At 41.4% G+C, this 18,927-nt stretch overlaps 1 protein-coding gene and 1 long non-coding RNA gene across 3 annotated transcripts in view; one reads left to right on the forward strand and one right to left on the reverse strand.

Moving 5' to 3' along the window:
• Window positions 1–12,319, reverse strand: part of LOC132391339 (uncharacterized) — a 77,252-nt gene extending 64,933 nt beyond the window's left edge. Inside the window, exons 1-2 of the mRNA XM_059964395.1 lie at window positions 12,120–12,319; window positions 6,114–7,242 (exon numbers count right to left, since the gene is read on the reverse strand). Coding sequence (XP_059820378.1) covers window positions 6,114–7,154 — 1,041 coding nt within the window. The 5' untranslated portion in view covers window positions 7,155–7,242; window positions 12,120–12,319. The remainder of the gene's footprint in view (window positions 1–6,113; window positions 7,243–12,119) is intronic.
• LOC132391344 (uncharacterized) overlaps window positions 1–18,927 on the forward strand; it is a 126,801-nt gene that overhangs the window by 65,367 nt on the left and 42,507 nt on the right. Inside the window, exon 5 of one of the 2 annotated variants that reach the window (XR_009511177.1) lies at window positions 12,299–12,410. The exons of the other annotated variant lie outside the window; for it this stretch is intronic. This is a non-coding gene — a long non-coding RNA (uncharacterized LOC132391344). Of the gene's footprint in view, window positions 1–12,298; window positions 12,411–18,927 lie in introns of those variants that run through there. 2 annotated transcript variants of the gene reach the window in all.

Genomic DNA, 18,927 nt, shown 5'->3' on the forward strand with positions numbered 1-18,927 from the left:
GGTGAGGAAGGCAAATAGCATTCATTTCAAGAGGACTAGAATACAAGAGCAGGGATGTGATGCTGAGGCTTTATAAGGCCCTGGTTAGGCCTCACCTTAGTACTGTGAATGGTTTTGGGTTCATCTAAGAAAAGATGTACTGGCATTGGAAAGGATTCAGAGGAGGTTCACAAGGAATGAAAGGGTTATCATACGAGTAACATTTGATGACTCTGGGTCTGTACTCACTGGGATTTAGAAAGATGAGGGGGGATCTCATTGAAACCTTTCAAATGTTGAAAGGCCTAGACAGAGTAGATGTGGAAAAGATGTTTCCGTGGTGGGGGAGCCTAGGACAAGAGGGCACAGTCTCAGGATAGAGGGGCATCCATTTAAAACAGAGATGCGAAGAAATTTCTTTAGTCAGAGGGTGGTGAATTTGTGGAATTTATTACCAGAGGCAGAGGTGAGGCATGTCGTTGGGTGTTTTTAAGGCAGAGCTTGATTGGTTCTTGATTGGACATGACATCGAAGGTTAGGAGGAGAAGTCTGAAGAGTGGGGTTGAGGAGGGGATAAAAGGTTCAGCCATGATTGAATGGTAGAGCATACTCGATCGGCCCAATTGCCTAATTCTGCTCCTGTCTTATGGTCTTATTATATGCCTGCTACATCATAGTTCAATCCCGACTGTGTCCATACTTCAAGTCAGTATTTAGTAGATGCACCTTGAGTCTGTGTGGACATGTCTCTATCAGCTTAGCACATCTGGACACTGGAATTTTTCTCCATTCTTCTTTACAAAACTGCTCAAGCTCTATCAGACTACATGGAGATTGTGACTGAACAGCCCTTTTCAAGTCCAGCCACAAATTCCCAATTGGATTCAGGTCTGGGCTCTGACTTGGCCACTCCAGGATATTAACTTTGTTGTTTTTAAGCTATTTCTGTTTAGCTTTGGCTTTTTTATTGGGGTCATTGTATTGCTGGGAAACAAATCTTCTCCCAAGTCGCAGTTCTTTTGCAGACTTCACTGTATTTTGCTGCATTTATTTTACCCTCTACCTTCACAAGCCTTCCAAGGCCTGCTGTAGTGAAGCATTCCCACAGCATAAAACCAAACGACATAGGAGCAGAATCAGGCCGTCTGGCCCATCAAGTCTGCTCCGCCATTCATGAAGTAGCCACCACCATGCTTCATGGTAGGGATGGTGTGTTTTTGATAATGTGCAGTGTTTAGGCTGATGGGCAAAAAGCTCAATTTTAGTTTCATCAGACCATAGAATCTTCATCCAGCTGATTTCAGAGTCTCCCATAGGCCCTCTGGCAAACTCTAGCCAAGATTTCATGTGAGCTTTTTTCCAACAGTGGCTTTCTCTTTCCTACTCTCCCATAAAGCTGTGACTGGTGAAGCACCTGGGCAACAGTCGTTGTTTGTGCAGTCTCTCCCATCTCAGCCACTGAAGCTTGTAACTCCTCCAGAGTTGTCATACGTCTCAAAGTGGCCTCCCTCACTAGTCCTCTTCTTGCACGGTCATTCAGTTTTGCTGTGCCATATTCTCGATGACTGACTTTACTGTGCTCCAAAGGATATTCAGTAACTTGAAAATTTTCTTGCATCTATCTCCGTTTCAATCACAAACAAGAGAAAATCTGCAGATACTGGAAATCCAAGCAACACACACCACATTTTGGAGGAACTGAGCAGGCCAGGCAGCACCTATGGAAAAGAGTAAGCAGTCGACATTTCAGACCTAGACCCTTCAAAGGGACTATACTCTTTTTCATAGATGCTGCCTGGCCTGCTGAGTTCTTCCAGCATTTTGTGTGTGTTGCTTGTGCTTTTCAATCCCCTTTGAAAAGCAGACAATGTAAGATGTAAGAACTTAAATTAATATATCACATCTGTTAAGCAGGTTTGCAAGATTTAAAAAATATTATAAAAATGTAATTTGTAATTGTGACTATCATCCCGGGTACAAGGACCCTCAAGTTGGCCATGAGGTGGCTTTTGCAAATATCTTTCTCCACCCACCTTGCCCCCTCATCTGGTCTCACCTGTCCTCTACCAGCTTGTACTCCTTTCCCTCCCTCCACCTCTTCCTTCTGCCCTTTCAGTCCTGAGAAGGGGCCTCAGCCCAAAACATTGACTGTTTATTCCTCTCCATAGATGCTGCCTGTAATGCTGTGTTCCTCCAGCATTTTGTGTCCATTGCCTTTTCGCAAAATGTTTTAATGTATTCTCATGAAAGTTTATATGCAACATGGATTTCTCTGTAACATTTAATTATCATAAACAGGTCATTGTGTTACAAACTGATGACTTAATTCTGTCTCCCTTTATTCACCCTATCTCATCTACACACTACATCATTTTTTTTCCCCAAACAGTCTGGTCTACCCTTAAATATCTCTCATTCAACTACATTGCATTCATCACCTCTCAATCTTTTAAGATGCAATCTTAAATGTGATTTAAATGATGTTGACTGTGGAATGATTGTTGGTAACAGATGGACAGGTTTGCATTATCTCAGAAACTGCTGATCTCCTGAGATATTCATGCACAACAGTCTCTAGAGTTTACAGAGAATGGTGCAAGAAGCAAAAAAAAAAGTGGCAGTTCTGTGGGCAAAAACATCTTGTTAGTAACGAGAGGGGTCAGAGGAGAATTACCAGACTGGTTCAAGCTGACAGGAAGGTGAGAGTAACTTGAACAACCACATATTACAACAGTGATGTGCAGAAGAGCATCTCTGCATGCACAGCACGTCGAACCTCGAAGTGGATGAGCTACAGCAGCAGAAGACCATGAACAGGAGGTACCTAATAAAGTGGCCACTAAGCATTTATTTATTCTAGATAAGTAGCTCCCAACCTAGGGTACATGGACCCCTTGGTTGACGGTAGGATTTCGTGGCTGGGCATCCCAGCTCTATATCCCTTAATCTCACCAGCCAGTTTCTAACACCCACCACCTAATTTCAAAATACTTCCTCCTTAATGTTTCATAATTTAAAATGCCTTATATTCTCCGCAGAATGACGATCACCACCAGTGTTTCAAGTCTCCTTGCATTTACATTTTCATGGTATTAAATCTGCTCTGTGTTCTCGATAACATCTCAACATCCTTCCTATTATGCAGAGACTAGAACAGTAATCCATCTGTGGTTTTATATTGATGTAGATTCACCACGGCATCTCTTTTCTCAATCATTTCCTGCAACCCTTTCTTCATTATGCTTTTGACTGGTTTGATGAGAAATGAGAAAATAAGAACTGAAGACTTGAGGAAGTAAAGAATCGAACATTAGCAGTGTGGTTAGAATACTACAAAATGGAACCTGCTCTGAACATGAATTCAACTAGACCTGCTCGATTAATCGGTCAAATTTACTAAGAGATGAGCTGATTAGAATGTTTGTTTTAACTTAAAAAAAAGTTTTCTTTCTGAATTATTATTGATGAAGAAAACAACAGACAACTTTACTAACAAGAGCTCAGGTTGAGTGGCTTGGGTATTGGTCAGTAAATCTAAAATCTTTCCTGCAATTGGATGTCAGTAAAACATGCAGCAACGTCCAAAATTCAAGCATGTTATGATTTGTGTCCAAGCTGGGTACATTTGCTGTTTAAAATTTGATTCATTATTTACATGTTCAGTTGAATATACACTCAACTGAACAAGTGTACACTTGAATATACACTCAACTGAACAAGTGTACACTTCTTTTGGTACACCTGTACCCCTATAAATATCTAATCAGCCAATCAATAACTCAATGCATAAAAAATGCAGATATGGTCAAGAGGTCTAGTCATTGATTAGACCAGACATCAGAATGGGAAAGAGCAAACACGAGGAAATCTGCAGATGCTGGAAATTCAAACAACACACACAAAATGCTGGTGGAGCACAGCAGGCCAGGCAGCATCTATAAGGAGAAGTACCGTCGCCGTTTCGGGCCGAGACTCCTCGTCAGGAAAGGGGTCTCGGTCCGAAACGTCGACAGTGCTTCTCCTTTATAGATGCTGCCTGGCCTGCTGTGTTCCACCAGCAGAATGGGAAAGAAGTGTGATCTAAGCGACTCTGACCGTGGAATGATTGTTGGCGCTAAAAGGGGTGACTTGAGTATTTCAAAAGATCACTATGAGTATATTTGTAAAACCCAGTGCAATGAATATACCCACAGGGACTGGACAGCTTGGTATTTCCCTAAAGGGAAGAATCTTACCCATGTGTTTATAACAGGTCTGTTTTATTTAAGGGGAATTTGTACTGCAGATAACAAAAAAGAAGCTGCTGATGTAAGAAAAATGCCCGTTTTCACAATATGATGGGCTCAATATGCTTCTGGCAGAAATTAATTGCTCGAGTTACTGGCTATAAACAGGATATTGGGAAGTTACTTTCTAAAATGACATTGTCAAATACTAGTAGAACAACTAAGGTGCGGTCAAAGTCCAGCAGATCAAGGCCCAGAGCCATCAAATGTTCTTCATCAAAGCCCAGCACTGATGGGTTGGTGCACCTGAACCCAGTAAAACCAGCACCAAACTACAGTGAAGTATGCTTACAGCACCAATCGTATGGCTGCCGGACGCCAACAGCAATTTTATATTACTGCAATATAACAGATGCATTGTGCATTAAACCCAGCAGTGGCCCCTGGCATAGCCAGCCCACCTCACCTGCCCCTGCTTCCGGCAGAGGATAATTTTCAGTCACATTATTTAATCCTAAATCCAACAGTGGAAATTCTGACCTACCACTTTAAAGGGAGATGTATTTAAACATCTGCAAGTCTCTGCTCCTTTTACCAAACATAATTTTCCTCCAACTATTATTCACCGACTTACTGTATTCAACACCAGAGGAGAGCTACTACATTGTAAATCAAAGTTTTAACACATTCTTGTCAGCTTAGACTCCAAAAATTTCTTAAGTTTGTTACAGTAGATGGGCTTTCATTATACCAGAAAACATAGAAGCAGAATCAGACCATTCAGCCCATCTAGTCTGCTTCACCATTCCATCATGGCTGATTTATTAACCATCTCAAACTCATTCTCTTTCCTTCTCCCTGTAACCTTTGATATCTTTACTAATCAATAACCTATCAATCTCCTCAATAAATATAACCAATGACTTGGCCTCCACAGCCATTTGTGGCAATGAATTCCACAGATTCACCACCCTTTGGCTAAAGAAATTCCTTCTCACCTCTGTTCTAAAGAGATGCCCTTTTATTCTGAGGCTGTGCCCTCTAGTCCTAGAGTCCCCGACTATCGGAAACATCCTCTCAATGTTCACTCTATCTAGGCCTTTCAATATTCGATGGATTTCAATGAGATCCCTTCTAATTCTTCTAAACTCGAGCGGATCAAGGCCCAGAGCCATCAAATGCTCTTCATCTGTTAACCCTTTTATCCCTGGGATTCTTCCCATAATCTTGCTCTGGACTCTGAATGTTTTTATCTTTTTCCTTGCCTGCAATCTGCAAACTTCAACAATACTTCAAAACTTGTGTATAATGACCAATATCACCTGATATCTGGGGCTATCAATACCATAAAACCACAAGGTACAGAAGCAGAATTAAGCTATTTGGCCCATCGAGTCGAGTCTGCTCCACCATAATGGCTGATTCATTGTTCCACTCAGCCTCAGTCTGCTGCCTTCTCTCCATATCCCTTCAGGTCTTGACCGATCAAGAATCTATCAAACCTCTGCTTTACATATTCATAAAGACTTGGACTCTACAGCTGCCTGTGGCAATGAATTCTAGAGATTTGTCACTTTCTGGCTAAAGAAATTCCTCCTCATCTCCATTCTAAAAGAACGCCCTTCTATTCTGAGACTGATCTTAAGATCCTCTGATCTTAAGACTCTCCCAGCATAGGAGACTTCCTCTCCACATCCACTCTATCAAGACCTTTCAGCATTTAATAGGTATCAATTATGCCACCCCTCATTCTTCTGACTGAAATATTAAATACAATAGTTGATACTTAATCATCTTCCATATTAAATAATATGGAACTGAGGGATAATACTCTCCAGAAGGGATGTAGATGGAAGTCAGTGGTCAATCTCCATCATTCCCCCTTTGATTAAAAAGAGATTCCATTACCTCACTCTCCATCTGTTGGTTATTCCATCCCACCAGCTCCTTGTGCACTGAAGGAATGTATGAGGGTAGAGTAGATACTGCATCCTGTGTGTTTATCACATAGCAATTTTCTGTGTTAACTTCTTCAGCTGCTTCAATTTCCATTTCACCGCTAATTGGCTCACAGTTCTTTGTGATTACCACTGGATCTGGGTCACACTTCTTATCCAATGCCTCCTCAGTTGTGGCAACATCTGTGGTTGAAATAGGAATAAACGCTTTGTTCTGATGCCACACATCCTCTTGTAAAAAAACAACATCTGATGGGTCAATAATAACTTCGTCAGGAGATGCGGCTGTATCAGAAACCTGGGGTAACTCCTCAGATTTATCCCTCAACAATTCCTCATCAGTTTCTTCATTGACAGAGGGTGTTAAGGGCTCTGATGAACCCGGGCTATCAGTAGTCATTGAATCTGAATGATTAAAAAGACTGTCAGTACTTTCCTCAGCACAGTTCCCTGCATCATTGGTGTTTTTGGTCAGTAATACAGCTTGTACCCATGGTGTAGATCCATTACTTTCAAATGAACTTGTGCTTTCAGATCGATTAGAAGTGTCTAATTTGTCTTCCAAATCCTTGAAAAGCTCATTGTCTGTTAGTTCACTGATACACTTTTCAACTGGTCCTATATCTGAATTCTCACTCTGGGCAAACGTACTTTTGGTTTCTAAATCAAAGCTTAAGAAAGGGTTTTCTGTAATAACATTACGATCACCAAGATCATCAGCAAGATCCTCCACAAAACTGTTGGCACCCGGATCCATTTCATTAACTGAATTGGCCGAGATCTGAAAAAGGTTTGTTTCAATGAGGGTCCCGCTGTCTTCTGTCCTTGACTCTGAAAACTGTATTAACTCAGAGCTGTCACAATTCAGAGGAGCTAGATTTTGTGCACTAGTGCCATTGTCTTCTTCAATGTTGTCATCACCTTCTGTACTGCCTAAATCTTTTGTGGATGATATTTGTTCCATGTTAGTCAGGAAGTCAAAATGATCCATCTTCAGTTATCAAAGGGAAGTTACAAAGGGTCTGCTGTTGATTTCAATGGAGTCCGTAAAGATACAGTCAGCTATTTGCCATGGTGACCTGTGAAAAAGTCATAATTTAAGTCATTGCAAAATCTTTGGTAGATGTTCCAACTTATCTTGAACTATGGTTGCATAAACATTACAAAGAAATCGTGTACTTTGAAGTTTTGGTCATTTTCTAGAATGAGGTCTATAGGAAGAGGGAAACAAAAAGGGGCAAATATCAGATTGGGTGTTACTATTTCAGAAGACCTGTCTTGAACCTAGTATGTAAGTGCAATTGTGAAGAAAGCACAGCAGCGCCTCTACTTCCTTAGGAATCTGCCGAGGTTCAGAATGACATCGAAGTAACTGACAAACTTTTATAGATGTGAAATGGAGAGATAATTGACTGGCTGCATCATGGTCTGCTATGGAAATACCAATGCCTTTGAATGGATTACACCACAAAAGGTAGAGGGCCAGTACATTACGGCTAAAGCCCTCCCAACCATTGAGCACATCTACATGAAATTTGTCAGAGGAAAACTGAATTCAGCATCAGAGATCCTCACTACCCAGGCCATACTCTTTTCTCGCTGCTGCCATCAGGGAGAAGGTACCACAGCCTCAGGACTCACCACCACCAAGTCCAAGAACAGTTACTACCCCTCAACCATCAGGTCCTTGAACAAAAGGGAATAACTACACTTACTTGCCCCTCCATTGAGATGTTCCCAGAACCAATGGTCTCACTTTAAGGTCTCTTTATCTTATTATTTCTTGTTCTCATTACTTATTGCTATTTATTTATATTTGCATTTGCACAGTTCATTGTCTTCTGCACTCCATTTGATCTTTCATTGATCCTGTTATAGTTACTATTCTATAGATTTGCTGAGTATGCCCACAGGAATATGAATCTCAAGATTGTATACAGTGAGATATTTACTTTGATAATAAAATTTACTTTCAACTGTGAATGAGTTCCTAGTGAATCTAATTGAATATACACTTAGTGGCTAAGTTATTTGGTATAGGAGTGGAACCTGGCGTGATCTTCTGTAACTGACACCTTCCTGTCAGCTTGAACCTGTCTGGCCATTCTCCTCTGACCTCTCTCACTATCAGCAGTAGAAGAAGTAAAAACGTTTTAATTTATGAATTAACGTATGATAACTGCAGAATAAACTTGGGCATGCTCCAGCTTGTACAGAGATGTGAGGATCAATACTGCCTTTAAAGAAATAACTAAAAAAAAATTTTACTTTTGAAAAGTAACTTGCATTTATATACCTTTTCATGGTCTGAACAGTCAACAGTCTATGAAGTACTTTGGAATTTCAATTGTAAAAGAGGCAGATCAACACCTCCACCTATTAACTAATCCCACCACCACTACATCCTATCATCTTTATGCACATACAATCAGTCCATACATATTTATTTATTGAGATACAGCGCAGAATACATCCTTCCAGTCCTTTGAGTTGCATCTCCCAGCAATCACCCGATTTAACCCTAGCCTAATCACGGTATGATTTACATCGACCAAATAACCTACCAACCATTCTGTTTTTGGAATGTGGGGGGCAACTGAAGCACCCAGAGGAAAGCCACATGGTTGCTGGGAGAGCGTACAAACTCCTTACGGGCAGTGGCGGGAATTGAACTTGGGTCAGTGGTACTGCACAGTACTGTGTTAACCATTATGTTAACATGCCGCCTCAGGTGTTACTCATATATTGTGTTTCATTGGATTGCTTTTATATCTACATTTATTGTATTCTTTACTCCTATTGTGGTTGTTTATCCTGCATCAGAACCAGAGTAACAACCACTTTGTTACACTCAAGTACTGAAGAATGAAAAGCAATCTTGAATCAATGGTAAATACTTCCATTTGCCTGATGGCATTTTTAATGAATCATTAATAGTAGGGGTGGAACATCGCTTTACAGTACAGGTAACCCGGGTTCAATTCCCACCGCTGTCTGAAAGAAGTTTCTGCATTCTCCCCGTGGCTGTGTGGGTTTCCTCTGGGTGTTCCAGTTTCCTCCCACAGTCCAAAGAAGTACTGGTCAGTAGGTTACTTAGTCATTGCAAGTTGTCCCATGATTAGGCTAGGATTAAATCGGGGGATTGCTGGGCTCTGCAGCTTGAAGGGCCAGAAGGGGCTACTCCACACTGTATCTCAATAAATAAAAAAAATTAAAATAAATGCTCAGCTAAGAAATTCAAATACAGACCACAGAGGGGCAAAGTTGGACCCTAATTATTAAATTTAAATCATAAATCATTTTGCTATTATTTGACCTTGTCTTGTGGACATTCTGTTGGGAAGCATTAATTTTAATAAGTACAGAGATTACAGTGTTAGGCAATGTAAACTTGTACATTTAAAAGTTAAAAGTTGTTAACTTTTAAATGTAACTTAAAAGTTATATTTTTAAGTTACAATGTAAAATTGTAAATTAAAAGTACAAATGTAGGAAGAATTTTTTAAAATTACAACATGGAATGCTCAAATGTCTAGAGAATCACAAATTTCCTATAGTAATTACTTAAAAGAATCTTTTTCATAGAAATTGAAGCACAAAATTGTTCTCATTGTTCCCCTGACCTTTCCCCTTGTCCTTCTGTATTCATTCTTTTCAAATATTTATCTAGTATTTGTTCAAGTGACATCAGTCTCTGCTTCAATCGTATTTTGCGATGAAACATTCTGTCCTCCTTGAACAAAGTCTCCTAAATTACCCCTTTATTTAGCGATAGCTATATCTCCTTGTTACTAATTCAATACATCCGTAGAACAGCCTTTCATTTTTTGTCACCTCCAAAGTTCTAATATGTTCAAGAACCTCTATTGAAAAATTCCCTTAACTTTTATTTCAAGAATTATTCTTTTTATTATTCCTACCCCTCAACCAACAGGTTCTTGATCAAAAGGGGATAACTATACTCACTTGCCCATCCACTGAGATGTTCCCACAACCAATGATCTCACTTTTAGGACCCTTTATCTCATTATCTCACTATCTCATTTTTACTGCTATTTACTTATATCTGCATTTGCACAGCTTGTTGTTTTCTGCACTTTGGTTGATATTTCATTGCTCTTGTTATAGTTTTATTCTATAGATTTGCTGAGTATGCCTGTAGGAAAAAGAATATCAGGGTTGTATGTGGTGACATATATACACTTTAACATTACAATTTACTTTGAACTTTTAGTTGTTTCTTTATATTTACAACTAATATTTATATTCTTAATACTGTCATTTATTGGAGTTATATTGCAATCTTCATAATAACAATTGTAAATTTGAAATAGAATGTTGTGAATCAAAGTATGTCAAGTTTCAGAATTTTTTTAAGACTCGATGAAAAAAAGGGTATTTACGGCCTTTGTTGATCTTGTAACTCGCTTTAGAAGTAAAATACGCAGCTTATTTGACTGATTATGTAGACCTACTCATTTTAGAATCCAGGGCTAATGAAAGTTGTCATAGCTGAGGTCCTGTTTGTTTTCAGTGAGTACTTCTAACAAGGGAGGAAATTGTATCACTACAACTATAATAAAGCCTTTTGCCCAAACATAAAATAGATCTGAAATCACACCCTTTTGTAAATGATACAGAATATGTTATAAAATTACTAGTGAAATGATTTGGGGTGATTCAGGAGATTGTAGGGTGACTGATTTTCAGCCTACACCATAATACATGCACTTGTTTGGTTTCAACAAGATGCAATTCTCTTCCTGCTGAGGGCAACCTCCATTTCTGTACACTGATTCAGCACCACCATTAACACCAAAACAAGTTGGTTTAGCACTTGGAAGTTCAGTTTCACCACATTTAGTTTAGTTCAATCCAGCAGGAAATACAAAGATGATGTCCATAACTGTAACAGTCATATTTGATCTGTCAGAGGAATAATTGAAGTGTAAAGTTACTTTACGATGGCCCCTTCTAATTATTGTGTCAAAACATTAATCAATGCCTGATCTAATGTGGTTTTCAGTTTGATAGTAAAACCAAAAAAATTTTCGTCATAGAAAAGTGCAGCTCAGAAACAGGCTCTTTGGTCTATCTAATCCACGCAGAAACCATTTGAACTGCCTATTCCCTTCGAGCTGCACCAGGACCATAGCCCTCCATACCCCTACCCTCCATATACCTATCCAAACTTCGCTTAAACATTGAAATCAAGCTCACATGCATCATTTGTGCTGGTAGCTCATTCCCCACTCTCATGACCCTCTGAGTGAAGAGTGAAGATACTAGAAATTTTAAGAAACACAGAAGACTTTTAATCAAGACATGCAGGCAGAAATTGAATTATTGTCATGTGACAATTATTAACTATTAATTCATAATAATGTTCATCAGGTCTTAAAAAGAACGCTCATCAGAAACTATTTGGATTAGCAATATTCTATCCCAAATTTAGTTATATTATTGTTAAGAGCAACTAAGATTACAATAGAGCTCCAATAAATTACAGTATTAAGAATATAACTTAAATGCGTTTGAGAAGTACTTGAGTGATAAATCCTTATTTCAGATCTTGAATCCCTGCGTTATACAGGGAAACATGGCAGCCCATAGAAGATACAGCACATTGCCTTCTGATATGACACCTGTGCATAGAGACCACCTGTCTCAAAAAATCAAATCCACATCCTTGGTGAGAAATGCTCTGGGGAACTCCTGTCTGTTTCCAATAAGTCAACTTTAATGGAACAAAAATTAACGCTGTTTTTACATCCAGCATCATCTGTGTTCAGTCCACGGGGAGTTGGGCGAGAGGTGCTTTGTTGTCCTTAACGAAGGCTCTACAAAATGTGTTTAAGACGAGTCTTTCTAAAACACCCACCACCTTTACCAAAAGCAGGCCTCGCTTTTGCTAAAACTGATTCGATTAGTTTTGAAGTAAAGTTTGTAAACTCACCCGTCGGACTTCCCTTGTGTCATAGCCCCTGAATGAAGCCAGTTCCTTAACGAGTTTGCCAGTGTTGCTGTCCGCAGGGGCTGCGTATGGGAGATGGGTGGCCTCAGTCAGTCAGTACAGACTTTTCTATTCTGCCCTAGTTTCTAACAAACTACTTTTTTTCTCTCTCTCTCTCTCAGTCTCTGCTCAAGTTGACACATGCTCACTTCCTTCCGCAAGTTCAACGTTTGACAGAAAATTAGTGGAGCGGGAGGAGCCACCGCGAGCAGAGGAGATTACGGAAAGTTAAACTGATTCCTTCGTGCTGCTGAACAACTAGCACCACAGAGGGATTTAGATAGAGATTTGAACAGCTGAAAGACTGTGCTGTGTGCCGTGTTGGCCCGTGGCCCCAGAGCGGAGCACGTTCTGCAAAACAGTTCTGCCGCTCCCCTGTGTAAAATGGTTCCTACCATCAGTGACAGTCGGAGGCTTCCGCTGGCTTGACATGATCAAATGGTCTCGCATGCAAGACATCGGAAAATAATGCAACCCTGCCAACACAACACCTGCTGTTGCGGAGAGCTACACCGCTTTAAGCAAGATGTATTTAAATGAATCAGCATCCCCTTCTGAGCTGAAATGGCAACTGATCATTTAACTCTTTCAAACCCGTTGCCAAACAGCGTGCAGAATAGTTCATCACATTACTGATTTGAAAATTTTAAAGTACATAAAAATAGTAAATTTTCCCTTTAGACTTATTACAAGAATTGCATCAGGACTCGAAATACAGAAAAGGCCTCCTCCCCCCATCCCCAAGAACAGAAATGGCAAATACCAGGGGCCATAATTTAATGGTTGGAGGAAAGTAGAGCGGGGGGGGGGGGGTGGATATCAGAGGCAGGTTGTTTATTTTTAACACGGAGAGTGCTGGGTGCGTGGAAGGTGCTGCCAAAGGTGATGTTAGAGGCAGATACATTAAGGACATTTGAGAAACACTTAGATGGGCATCAGGATGAAAGTAAAATGGAGTCTAAAAGTAGAAGGGAAAGGTTAGATTGACCTCAGAGTAGATTAAAAGTTTGGCACAACATTATGGGCCGAAAAGCCTGTAAGTCATTGGAATGTTTCCATATTAAAATCAAGATTTCATGGTTTGTTTAGAGAACATATGACATAGAACAATACAACCAGGCCCTTTGGCCCACAATGAACCAATTAAATTAGGAATCAAATAGCCAACTAATATAATCCCTTCTGCCTACGCAATATCCTATTTCCTGCACATCATACGCCTATCTAAAAGTCCCTAATGTATTTGCCTCTACCAGCACCCAGGCACCCACCCACTCCATGCACAAAACTTGCTCTACACATCTCCTTTGAACTCACCCCTCTAACCTTAAATGCATGCCTTCTGGTATCAGGCATTTCAACCCAGGGAAAAAAAAATATGTTGTCTGTCTATACTTCTTTGTTATAATTCAGTTTCCACTCACATAGATAATATTGATGACTTTAACTGTTGAAGTTGGAAAATCCTGAGATCTCCTGCCCAGATCTGTCACTCCTAATTCCCTAAAACTTTCCACTTATGCTTAGCATCTGACCAACTGTCCTCATCTCGGTCAATGGTGTTGTACCAATCTTTTGCTTTGTGAGATTATGCACTTCTGAGACTCATTGGGCTGTTCGAGGTCATTTCCATGTGGTAGCTCTTGCACTCACAATTACTCAGGAAGGTGGCTCCTCAAAGTTCAATTCAAAGTAAATTAAAGAACAAATATTTCACTGTAAATAAACATGAGATTCATTTTCTTGTGGGCTTACTCAGTAAATCCAATAACCACAATAGAATTGATGAAAGACCACGCCAACTGGGCAGAACAACCAGTGTGCAAAAGTCAACAAACTGTGCAAATACAAAAAGAAAAAAAAAGAAATAATAATAATAATGAATAAATAAGCAATAAATATTGTCAAGTCAAGTCAATTCAAGTCACTTTTTATTGTCATTTTGACCACAACTGCTGGTACAGTACATAGTAAAAACAGGACAACGTTTTTCAGGACCATGGTGCTACATGAAACAGTACAAAAACTACGCTGAACTATGTAAAACAACACAAAAACTACACTAGACTACAGACCTACACAGGACTGCATAAAGTGCATGAAACAGTGCAGGCATTACAGTAAATAGCAAACAAGACAATAGGCACAGAAGAGGGCAATAAGTTGTTATCAGTCCAGACTCTGGGTATTGAGGAGTCTGATAGCTTGGGGGAAGAAACTGTTAAACAGTCTGGTCGTGAAAGCCTGAATACTTCGATGCCTTTTCCCAGATGGCAGGAGGGAGAAGAGTTTGTATGAGGGGTGCGTGAGGTCCTTCAAAATGCTGCTTGCTTTGCCGTGCAGCGTGTAGTGTAAATGTCTGTAATGATGGGAAGAGAGACCCTGATGATCTTCTCAGCTGACCTCACTATCCGCTGAAGGGTCTTGCGATCCGAGACGGTGCAATTTCCGAACCAGGCAGTGATGCAGCTGCTCAGGATGCTCTCAATACAACCCCAGCAGAATGTGATGAGAATGGGGGGGGGGGGGTGTGTGGTGGGAGATGGACTTTCCTCAGCCTTCGCAGAAAGTAGAGACGCTGCTGGGCTTTCTTTGCTATGGAGCTGGTGTTGAGGGACCAGCTGAGATTGTCCACCAGGTGAACACCAAGAAATTTGGTGCTCTTAACGATCTCTACCAAGGAGCTGTCGATGTTCAGCGGGGAGTGGTCGCTCCGTGCCCTCCTGAGGTCAACAACCATCTCTTTTGTTTTGTTCACATTCAGCGACAGGTTGTTGGCTCTGCACCAGTCCGTTAGCCACTGCACCTCCTTTCTGTAAGCTGACTCATCGTTCTTGCTGATAAGACTCACCACAGTCGTGTCATCGGCGAACTTGATGATGTGGTTCGAGCTGTGTGTTGCAGCACAGTCGTGGGCCAGCAGAGTGAACAGCAGTAGACTGAGTGCACAGCCCTGTGGGGCCCCCATGCTCAAACTGATGGTGCTGGAGATGCTGCTCCAAATCCTGACTGACTGAGGTCTCCCAGTCAGGAAGTCCAGGATCCAGTTGCAGAGGGAGGTGTTCAGGCCCAGTAGGCTCAGCTTTCCAATCATGAGGGATGATTGTGTTGAATGCTGAACTGAAGTCTATGAACAGCATTCGAACATACATGTCTTTTTTGTCCAGGTGGGTTAGGGCCAGGTAGAGGGTGATGGCAATGGCATCATCTGTTGAATGGTTGGGACAGAACGCAAACTGCAGGGGGTCCAGTGAGGGGGACAGCAGGGTCTTGATGTGCCTCATGACAAGCCTCTCGAAACACTTCATGATGATGGATGTGAGTGCATTGGGATGGTAGTCATTGAGACAGGACACTGAAGCCTTTTTCGGCACAGGGACAATGGTGGTGGCCTTGAAGCACGTTGGAATGGTGGCACTACTCAGGGAGATGTTGAAGATGTCAGTGAGAGCATCAGGTGCTGAGCACTCTACCAGGAATATAGTCTGGTCCAGCAGCCTTCCGTGGGTTGACCCTGCACAGGGTTCTCCTCACATCGGCCATGGTGAGACACAGCACCTGGTCATTTGGACTTCCTCGCCGCCATGTCATTTTCCACCTCAAAATGAGCGTAGAAGTTGTTCAGCGCATCTGGGAGGGAGGCACAGTCAGGTGACGCTGTCCTGAAGTTGCTGATGTCCTGGAAGCCCTTCCACATGCGCCGCGTGTCGCCACTGTCCTGGAAGTGGCTGTGGATTCACTGGGCGTGTTCACGCTTTGCCTCTCTGACCGGGACAGTTTAGCAGTTTTATTTAGAACATAAAATGAAGTGTCCTTGAAAGTGAATCCATAGGCTATGGGAAAAGTTCAGTGATGGGGCAAGTGAAGTTCTCCCCTCTGGTTCAAGAGCCTGGTGGTTGAAGCATAATAACTTTTCCTGAAACAGGTGATGTGGGTTCTTAGACTCCTGTACCTTTGTCCTGATGGCAGCAATGACAAGAGAGGTTCCTGATGATGGATGCTGCTTTCCTTCGACAGCGTTTCATGTAGATGTGCTTAATGGCAGAGAGGGCTTTACCCGTGATGGACTGGGCCTTATTTGCTACTTTTTGTAGGATTTTCCATTCAAGGGCATTGATGTTTCTGTACCAGGCTGTGATGCAGCCAGTCGATATACTCTCCACCACTCATCTATAGGGGTTTGTTAAAGCTTCAGATGTCATGTCAAATCTTCGCAAACTCTTAAGGAAGTAGAAGTGCTGCCGTGCTTTCTTCATAATTTCACATATGTGCTGGGCCCAGGACTGATTCTCTGAAACAATAGTGCCGAGGAATTTAAAATTGAGGACCCTCTCTACAACTGATCCCCCAATGAGGACTGGCTTATTGAACTCCAGTTCCCCTTCCATTTGTTAAGTTTTCCAACTTAAGGATATTTTTGATGTTGAATATTCAGGTCTTTGCTCTGTGTCCTTTGTGCTTTTGCTTGTCGCCACAGATCATTTTGGTGAGCTGTGACAATATTGTGATGCTGATGTCACGTTCGCATATGCTGCCAGTCCAGTACACTGGGAATAGATAAAGCTGAACATTGGACCCTTTGGTTCACAATGTGCTGCTAATACTTTAACCTACTCTAAGATCAATCTAACTCTTCCCTCCCACATAGCCCTTCATTTTTCTTTCATCCATTTGCCTATCTAAGAGTTTCTTAAGTGTGTCTGATGCATCTGCCTCTACCACCACCCCTGGCGGGGCGTTCCACACACCTACTACTCTGTGTAAAAAACCTGCCTCTGACATTCCCCCCAAGAATTTCTTCCAGTCATCTGAAAATTATGTCCCTTTGTATTAGCCATTTCCACCCTGGGAAAAGGTCTCCACCTCTCCACTCTATCTATGCCTCATGTCATTTTGAATACCTATATAAAGCCACTTCTAATCCTTCCTCATTTCAAAGAGAAAAGCACTAGCTTGCTCAACTATCCTCATAAGACATACTGTCTAATCCAGACAGCATCCCGATAAATTTCCTTTGCACTCTTCCACACCCTTCCTATAATGAGGTGATCAGAACAGAATGCAACATTCCAGGACCGATCTAACCAGAAATTTATAAAGCTGAAACATTACCTCCAGCAACACACACAAAATGCTGGAGGAACTCAGCAGGTCAAGCAGCATCTATGAAAAAATGTAAACAGTCGGCGTTTCAGGCTGAGACCCTTCGTCAGGAACTCCCAGCTCTTGAACTCAATCTCCCAACTACTGACCTTTTTAACCATCCTGACAACTAAGAGAGATCTATGAACATGAACACTAAGATCCCTCTGTTCCTCCGCACTGTTAAGAATCTTGCAGTTAGCCCAGTATTCTGCCATCAACTTTGACCTTCCGAAGTGAATCATTTCACACTTTTTCGGATCGAAGTCCACCCCCCACTTCTCATCCCAACTTTTAATCCTATTAATGTCTCCTTCTCATCATTAGCATTAAGTGCCATGTTGTGTGGCATAGGCGATCATAGTCTTGCATCTGTCTTTAATCCGAGAAGTTCTAATAATGCTGCAAAGTGGCTAGCATGACGCTTTGGAGTACCAGTGACCTGGGTCAAGTTCCTGACCCTGACTGTAAGGAGTTTGTAAGTTCTCCCTGTGACTGTGTGATTTTCTTTGGATGCTTTAGTTTCCTCTCACAGTCCGAAAAGTGGTCGTTGTAAGTTATGCCGTGATTAGGCTAGGGTTAAATCGGGGTTTCCTGGGCAGTGCTCGAAGGGCCAGAAAGGCCTACTGTGCACTGTATCTCAATAAATAAATTTTAAAAGCTCTTCAAAACTTTTGCCTGTCCATCTCTTGATGTAATTCATGGATGTCATGCACTGTTGACCACAACTTTTTCTTCCAATAATTTTTCTTGTTACTGCAAGATTTTCAAGCTTCTCTTTCCTCAGCGTGTGTCCCATTCTAACCTACAACAACCTTCTATGTTACCCTACACCACCACCAACCTAGGAGTCATCTGCAAACTTACTAACCAACCCTCCACTTCCTCAGCCAAGTTATTTATAAAAATCACGAAGATCAGGGGTCACAGAATAGATCCTTGTGAAACACCACCGGTCACTGACCGCCAGGCAGAACATGTTCCATCTATTACCACCCTCTGCCTTCTTTGGGGAAGCCAATTCTGAACCCACATTGCCAAGTTTCCCTGGATACCAAACTCTCTAACTTTCTGAATGATCCTACCATGGCAAACCTTGTGAACTTAATGCAATACTGTGCAAAAGTCTTCAGCACTGTATCGGGCAATGTGGAGTGGAGAGAGAATTTGTAAATCTGGTGGGAGCCAAGGAAATAGGGGATGGTGAGGGTGCGGGGGAGAGGCTGTATTTGATCTGGTATTGGGAAATGAATCTGGTCAGGTGTCAGATCGCTCAGTGGGAGAGCATTTTGGAGGTAGTGACCACAACTTTGTCTCCTTCACCATAGACTTGGAGAGGGATAGGAGCAGACAATTTGGGAAAACATTTATTTGGGATAAGGAGAAATATGATACTATTAGGCAGGAACTTGGGAGCATAAATTGGGAGCAGATGTTCTCAGGGAAATGCACAGCAGAAATGTGGCAAATTTTCAGGGAACATTCAGGTATGTTCCATTGAGGTAGAGAAAGGATGGTGGGGTTAAAGAACCATGGTGTAAAAAGGATGTAGAAAATCTACTTAAGACAAAATGAAAAGCTTACAAAATGTTCAAGAAACTAGGTACTG

Source organism: Hypanus sabinus, chromosome 1, assembly GCF_030144855.1.
Source record: "Hypanus sabinus isolate sHypSab1 chromosome 1, sHypSab1.hap1, whole genome shotgun sequence".
Classification (NCBI taxonomy): Eukaryota; Metazoa; Chordata; class Chondrichthyes; order Myliobatiformes; family Dasyatidae; genus Hypanus; species Hypanus sabinus.